An 8,274-nucleotide genomic window follows, 5' to 3' on the forward strand; every position below is an offset into this window, starting at 1 on the left:
TTTATCATCGTCTACAATGGTGGGTCTAAATGTTGTATCCACACATAGGTTTTTAGTAATTTACCAACAGTTTAAACCCAGAATTAGTACAATAAATTAAAGTTTTACTTTTAAATTTGACCTGGAAACATTTCTACACCATGCAAAAGATACACAGATTAAATTGAGGAGAGTTGTGTCGATGTTTTCCGCTGCATCTCGCCGACATATAAGAACATTTGAACTCGTCACGACGCTGAACTAGACGACGTATTTTCTTGGTTCGGAGCTTGTTGAATCCTGATAAAAATAAATAAAATCGTGTCCAGAACCACAGACAGGTTCTTAGATAAGATCTATGTATTGAGACATTTCTTGTTTCTCTAATGCCATCAAAACAAAAAGGTACGAGTAAATCAAGAAGATTCAATTGCAGAGCGTGAAGACATGGCAGAAGTTAAAATCAACGACTATGCTGAACCACCTTTACATTGTCCAAATAGTTGAGTTAACCATGACCAGGATTAAAGTGTTTCTAGAACCATTTTGTGATCACAAAGACTTTAAAAAAAAAATCGGAAAGTAACTTGTTAAAATGGATTTATACGGGGGATTATTATATATATATATGAACTGGTCAATTTTGTGTTTTCAATTAAAACTGTGATGGTGTAACGAATTTTACAATTTCATTCTTACTAAAAACAACCTAGATTTTAGTCAAAACTCAAAGTGTGGAAAAAGCAGTAGTTCAAGACGACATCATGTTTGTTTTTGTGTCTGCGGTCCCAGAGTGCTTTTCTAACTTATTTAGTAATCATGGTTTGAAGCAACCAAATACCACGTCAGGGGCGGGTTTGTAAGGTTCTGATTAAAAGTGACTCACTGAGGAACCAGATCATTCATTCACAAAAGCTTTTTTTTTGCAAACAAATTTATCGTTTTGTTCTTTCAGTCAGAGCAAAAAAAACAACAACGGCCGACACATGCGTCTTCAGTCCCTGTGCCGTCTTCGATTAGGACGTCTTTGCCGGGAAAACATTGGCTCCCGGGTGTGATGTGACGGAGCCCATCCCTGGACAACCGCCCACACTGACGCCGCGGTATGTTCACTTCTTCATATTGTTCCTCCCACACCAACATCCGCGGGGGATTGGAATGATGAAAACAAACGTAAAGAGTTCAAGTGTGTCCAGAACATTGGGGGAAATGTCGACCTCTGTCGGACAGAGGAGGAACAGCTGCTGGTCCAGCGGTTTAATGCTCAGGGTTCAACTGTGGTTTACAGCCACACATCACAGAGAAGGAGGGAAAAAAATCACAATGAAATGGAAGTTTACAGCCATTGTAAAACATAATGACCACCTGGCTAATGGAGAAACAGCATTTAAGGGTTTGCTGAAGCGCAACAGAACCAGATGTGACCAAAGTTTTTAACACGTGACAGCAGCGTTTTTTTTTTTAAATCTCAACTTCAGTCTGACATCAGTGAATAAGAAGGTTTTTAGTTACATTTAAAAATCATTTCTGAAGTGGAAAAATTAATTATTAATTATAAAGTCCTCAAAACTACTGCTCGTCATTATGAAGTTCAGTCAACATCTTATTTATAACTTCATAAAAAAAATGAAGACACATCATCCTTCAAAAGCATCAAAGGATGTCATGTGAGAATAACTTTGAGGTCAGAATTTTCTGATAATAATCAAGAATCCATTTGATTTAAAAGTCGAGGATTCAAAACTAATGAATTTATTTAATTAATTTTGGGTGGATGGTGTTAGATGTTGTCAATTTTGAAAAGGTTTTGAATCAAGGGTCAGAATCTTTGGGTTAAAAAAAAGGAAGTAAAGTTTTAAAATATGATTTATACGTGTATTGAATGTAAGATTTAAATGTATTTTTTTTAAAGGAAAACTACTCCCATTATGTAATTACAGATGATGAAATATGCTAAATAAAATGACCAAAATCAATTAAAAGTCAGCATGTTTGTAAACATTAAATATTGTTGTTGGTCGTTTTCGAATAGAAACACATTTCAGGTCAGAAGAAACACAACGTTTGCACCTGTTCATGAAACTGATTTTGTTTCATGTCAATTTAATGTTTGAAAATCTTGTTTTAATTATAAAACAGCCTCATTTGTCCAATAATTATTTAAAAATAGGAATAACGGTTTATCATGGTACATTCAAAATGCAACAGTTAAGAATTAATTTGAAAAATTAAGATTTAAAATAATAAAAATGTTCAATTAACGGGTTAATACAGAGAATAATGTCCAAATTCAGTTTAAAATTCCCAGTACAAACTGAAATGCAATATTCAAACGCCTACAGACAGTTGGTGGGATTCATTTGTCTCCAAGAGTAACGGTTTTCCTACATTGTCGCCCCCTGTTGGTGAAATACTCCATTACAAGCGGAGCGAGCCGGATGTTGTCACGTAAACACAGACAAGTCGTCATGGACTGGATCCTTCAGTTTTACCACCTTAAACACATACGTGTGAATTGTTTAAGAACCTTTGAGAAGGTCACACGAGGGAATTTGAGTGTGGACGTTTGAAAACTGGAACAGGGCTGTTCCCATAAATGACCTTTTGACCTTGAGCGCGTGGACTACCAGAGCCAGCTGTCCAGGTGCTGCACGCAGTAGCAGGACTGCGTCAAGATGGCCGTCAGCTCCCCGTAATGCTTCTCTCTCCACGTGGGCAGCAGCCGCTCGTTGTTGAGCGCCTGCAGCTTGGGCGCCCCGTCTCGAAGGACCTGGTACAAACAGGGCCAGCGGCTCTGGATCCTCAGTCTGGTGCGGCGGTCCAGGGTGATGCCGCGGACGATCTTCTTGGCCCGGAGCTCCCGGAGGGCGGGCAGCTTCAGCGAGGAGAAGACCAGGCCCCGGCTGGGGGACACGTCCAGGAACTCCAGCGACATGGACTCCAGGGTGTAGGACATGCCCAGGTTCCTCAGCGGCACCAGGATGTGCAGCGTCAGGGACTTGAGGTTCGGGAGGGACTTGGTGAGGGTCTGGAGCGTGGACGGGGTCACTCCCTTGAAGACCCAGAAGTACTTGAGCTCCAGGACTCGAAGCTGCTGGAACTGGGTGATGAGGGACAAGGAGACGTCGGACCAGTCGAAGTGCATCCTCATCTTGGAGATCCGTGGACAGCTGTGGGTCAGCTTGGTCAGAAGCTTCTGGAAGCTGGTCACCTGAACGATGAAGCACAACGTTAGCGTGATGTTCCTCCTCTTTTCTTTATGCTTAGTAAGTAACTAGTAGATACTTATGGCATCAGGTTGTCTTTCTGGACTAAATAGAGAGTCTTGAATGTTTCTCTCCTTCTTTGCACTCATTCATATGGTTCCTCGTACAGATTCAAGATCCTTGTTGGACCTTGTCTCCTCTCTACCTTCTTGCTTTCAAACCATTTTTTCTTTCACAGTTATTTTATGGTTTATATATTTCTTAGTCTGTATGAACTAAAATAATATGATTTTTATTTATTTAGAAGTAAAATGCAAATATACACAGTGACTGTTCATGAGTTGGCAGCAGTCATTACATCCTCCACAGCTGAAGGAACAATAAATCCCGCGATATGGCAGCGATGACTGAGGACGAGAGGATACAGTGACTCCAGCAGCTTTTAAAGCTGATGTTTGGACATATTTTGTTTTGAAAAAAAATGAAAGCAGTAACAACTAGAAAAGTAGGGGTGTGTATTGGTACGATACGCATCAAGATACAGGGTCGAAAATACGATATATAGTGATACTGTAGAAAGAAGGATATATGTGTAGTATTGTCGAGTACTTGACTCGACTTGGTGTTTACAGACCACATGACTCTTGACGAAGTCGTAACTGATTTCATTGGTTTTCAAACCAAAATATGTCCAAACATCAGCTTTAAAAGCTGCTGGAGTCGACTGTATCCTCTTGTCCTCAGTCATCGCCAGGATCTTGCAGGATTTCAGGAATTTTTCCTTTAGCTGCAGCAGACATAAATAACTGCTGCCATCTAGAAGGCTGGAAGTTTAATTGCAACACAATAATGAACAAACGCTCTGAATATTTGAATTTAAGTTGTAAATGTATATATTTTATTATATATATATATTTATTTTTATTTTATATATATATATATATATATATATATTATTTTAATTTTAAACACGCTTTATTGAACTACAAACCATTTAAGAACTACTTTAAACATTAAAATGAAGCAAAAGAAAATATATTGCTGTTCGGTAATATATCAATACAGTATTGTGAGAAATATACTGCGATATATAGCTTTATCGTTATTTTTAACACCCCCAGGTCAAGAGTTACAAAATAAAAATAAATGAATAGATTTCCCTGGAGTTTTGGAACATATTCTTGTCTCTGCTGCTGCTCACACACCCTGGTCTTGACTAGTTGGAAATCAATCTCACCGGTAATCCAATGGTTATGACTGTAACTTTCACTGAGTTAATGCAGGTTCAAGTCAAGACAATTCTTGAAACATTGATGTTGTTTTTGTGATTTGGTTTCATGTCTTTTTTTGTTATTTATTTGTCATTTTCATGTGACATTAGATCATTTGTGGAGATTCTCCGTTCTGTTGAGATAAAGACTTTTTTATGAATTTAAATTCAATTTCACACTTGAGAAAAAGTCTAAACCCTATAGTCTCACCTTTGAGTCCTCATTCATCATCAACCTCATTGTTATTCCTCGTTTTCATCTTCAACACTCTCTTCTCCACACATCTGTTTCTACAAACTTCTCCACACGTCCCTCTGACTGACTCTTTGCTCTCCTAAGATAACTTCAGAATCTTCATCTCCGACTCTTCCAACTCTCCAAGAGAACAGACGTATGGAATGAAGGATGAACACAAACTGAAGTTATTATCGTGCGATGAGACGATACCTGGTCAAACTTGGTGCTGCTGTCCTGGTGCGAGCTGGAACTGGACCCCGGGTGGACCCTGAGATCCAGCGGCTCCAAAAGCGAGTACGTCCAGTTGAGGTCCACGTGGCCGAGATCCCTGCAGTGGACATTGTCCAGCAGGTGACCGAGCAGGTCGCCCCAGTTATTGCAGCGATCCCCCAGATCGAAACTGGCCTTCAAGGTCAGCAGGCTGGCCCGGCGGGAGATGAGGTGGTGAGTGTAATGATGGACCCAGGACTTCCACCTCTCGAACTCGCGGTTGGACACCAGCAACCCCTCCTGGCCCAGGTGGAAGACCCCGCGCCGGGAGTAGTCGGCCAGTCGCCACAGCCTCCCCGAGCGGACCAGGCAGCTCCAGCCCAGGCACACCAGGGCGCAGCTGCACTTGTCCGGCTCGTTGAGGAACGAGAAGATGTGCAGCTGACACTCCACCGGCAGGAAGTTGAACGGGAAGTAGTCGTCCTCCGCTTTTTTCCGCCGGCTGCTCACCGGCAGGAGGGGTCTCTTCCGGGGGGACATGATGAGCAGCGGGGAGATTCTGGTGGCCATTGGTTTACGGTCAGAACCTCCACGGGGAGGAACTCTGAGGGTCTCGCTTGGCCATAAATCTGTCCCCCTGGAGGAGAAGAATGGACTGATGAGTCACGATGTATCATCAACTTTATTTTCAAGATCCGTACCCGAGTATTTAAACACACGACCCCTCAATCGAAACTACATAATACATATCTTCCTCTCTCTTTGTTCTTGATGGATCTACTGACTCCTTCAAGAAACATCTTAAGACGCTTTTATTTGTTCAGGCTTTTCCTTGATTTTCTGGAACTCCTGTTGTGTTATCAGTGTTATCTTGATCTTTAAAGTATATACTTTATTGAATATCGTTTGGATTGTTTAAGCGCTTTGTGACCCTGGTCTGGAAAAGCGCTATATAAATAAAAATGACTTACTTACTTACTTACAAACCAGCATCATGTGATAGTTTGATTGCTTTAATCATCCACATTGTCTAAACCTTATCAGCATTTTTATTATTATTATTGTTGATGTGTTAAAAAAAAAACACGATTAAATAATATTAGGCTGGAAGTGCTCTTTTTAAATGTATTTAATTTTACTTACAAAATGTCCACTTACCAATTTAAATCCAATGTAAAGGAGGTTTGTTCCTCCTGCTCGTTTGGCTGAAGAACTTAGGCAGCCTTTGTTCGCTCGGTCATGTGATGTAAACGCAGATAAACTGTTGGAATCGCAGGAATAATATTCTTTATTAACGAGTCAAGTGACACGTCAGTGGGTAACGTGACTCTCAATACTTCCATTGTTTGCTCTGACTCGATTACCGCAACCGGATATGAACTTTCTAAACCCCCGCGACACAACAATCTTTTGCCAATAAATAAAAATAAAAATCCCATATAATTTTGAGGTAGAAAGTGGGAAACTTACCTGGAGAATGTTTCCTTCCTTCCTCAAAGCTAACCTGCTAACAGACGAGAAAACAAACACTGAACTATTAAAAGGAAAATAAAATAAAATAAAATCCCAGGGTTGGAGGAGATTTAGAATCCTTTGAGGAGGGATCGAGAGAAACGTTGATTGACCATGAATTTAATGTTTGTCCAGCGTGACGAGGTCGGCTTATCAGATGCCGAACAGCTGAGCTTTGTTGTTGTTGTGCAGGTTGCGAGTGATGACGTCATCATCCCGCGCCGAGCTCAGTTTAACGTAAAATTGCGATTCTAATATGTTTTTTATTATAATGACAATAATTTAACGTCAATGCCTATAAAATACAGTTATAAGAGTCGAAGACTAAGAAACACAAGTGTTTTTTTTATATATATTTTTTGTTTAAAACCAATAACGCAAAAGTAAGTAAGTAATAAGTAATCTTTATTTATATAGCGCTTTTCCAGACCAGGGTCACAAAGCGCTTAAACAATCAAAACAATATTCAATAAAGTATATACTTTAAAGGTCAAGATAAAACTGATAACAACACAGGAGTTCCAGAAAATCAAGGAAAAGCCTGAACAAATAAAAACGTCTTAAGATGTTTATTGAAGGAGTCAGTAGACTCCAGCATAAAAATCATAAAAATGTCATTAATATATTCAATGTGATCATATTATAATGTTTATTAAAATTAAATAAATGTAGTTTCCAAGCATATTTCGTTAACACAATATTTAAACAAAATTGACTGTGTAACGACATGAACATTAATTGAATTAGTCTTTAAAATTAATTTTTAATTTTTAATTAGTCTATTTTAAGTTAGTCTTTGTATCCTTTGTCTTTGTTATTTTTCTTTGATCTATGTTCTTTATCTTTATCTTTAGACTTAGATTGTATCAAATTGTTCTTTATCTTTGTTTCTCTTTGTTCTTGTTCTTATTTTATTTTGATTTATTTATTTTTAATGAAAAATTGCTGTATTTGCTGTGGCAAAAAAACAAACAATTTCTACCTAACCTAACCTAACCGAAATCCTTAAAACTCTTCACTGACTACCAGTTTCTTTCAGGATCAATTTAAAATTCTGGTTCTTAATTTCAGATCTATTCATGTTCAGACCTTCCATCAGTGATCTGATCCAGACTTACACCCCAGCTCGGGCTCTGAGGTCTGTGTATCAGAATCTACTGATGGTTCCTGAACACGGTTCTGGACCAGAGGAGAGAAATCCTTCCAGACTGTTGCTCCTAATCTCTGTGTTTGATGATCTACTGACTCCTTCAAGGAACATCTTAGACAATAAAAATACATTTTTATTTGTGCTTTTCCTTGATTTTCGGGTATTGTTTTGATTGTTTAAGCGCTTTATAAATATAAATTACTTACTTACTAAAGAAAATCTTCACTTTTTAGATACATTAAAACACATTTGTGTTTCATAATGAACATAGTGGCTTGTTTCCTAGATTCCGGATACAATACTTTACAATCAGATTGAACACACAATTCAAATATATTTTTCCAACATATACACTTACCAGGTGCTTCCACTAGAGTGCGACATGAAGCCAAATACATTATTCTTTCAGAATCGGATTCAAAAACCTTTATTTAAAAACGTTGTAAACACGACATATGATTTTTTTGTGGTGACAGTACAGAATAAAATAATTCAATAAGATAAAACACAAAATGAGCAATTAAAAACAGATAAAGGCACCTGCGCAGCCTCTTTCTTCTTAGAAAAATAAATATTTTGATTTAAATTTTAATCGTCACATTTCCGATTCGATTTTCCTTCAGGAAAGCTTCCCTTTTCACCATAATGACAGATTTAAGGAGAAAGACAAGCTGCATTAATCTAAATTTAAAAATAAATGATATGTATT

The 8,274-nt window shown here is 38.4% G+C and overlaps 1 protein-coding gene across 2 annotated transcripts; it reads right to left on the reverse strand.

The window, feature by feature from the left end:
- Positions 1 to 953: 953 nt before the first annotated feature.
- On the reverse strand, positions 954 to 6,596 carry LOC148074284 (uncharacterized). 2 transcript variants are annotated; one of them, XM_087798039.1, is made up of 4 exons: positions 6,374 to 6,596; positions 6,062 to 6,164; positions 4,904 to 5,540; positions 954 to 3,190 (listed from the first exon to the last, which is right to left on the reverse strand). In XM_087798039.1, exons 3-4 carry the CDS (start codon positions 5,471 to 5,473, stop codon positions 2,603 to 2,605), a joined length of 1,158 nt encoding a protein of 385 aa, XP_087654165.1. In that variant the 5' UTR covers positions 5,474 to 5,540; positions 6,062 to 6,164; positions 6,374 to 6,596; the 3' UTR covers positions 954 to 2,602. The 2 variants fall into 2 exon arrangements, with proteins under 2 accessions (XP_087654165.1, XP_087654164.1); XM_087798038.1 differs by lacking the exon at positions 6,062 to 6,164.
- Positions 6,597 to 8,274: the final 1,678 nt, after the last annotated feature.

The sequence above is a fragment of the Callionymus lyra genome, chromosome 8 (genome assembly GCF_982586985.1).
Source record: "Callionymus lyra chromosome 8, fCalLyr1.hap1.1, whole genome shotgun sequence".
Lineage (NCBI taxonomy): Eukaryota > Metazoa > Chordata > Actinopteri > Syngnathiformes > Callionymidae > Callionymus > Callionymus lyra.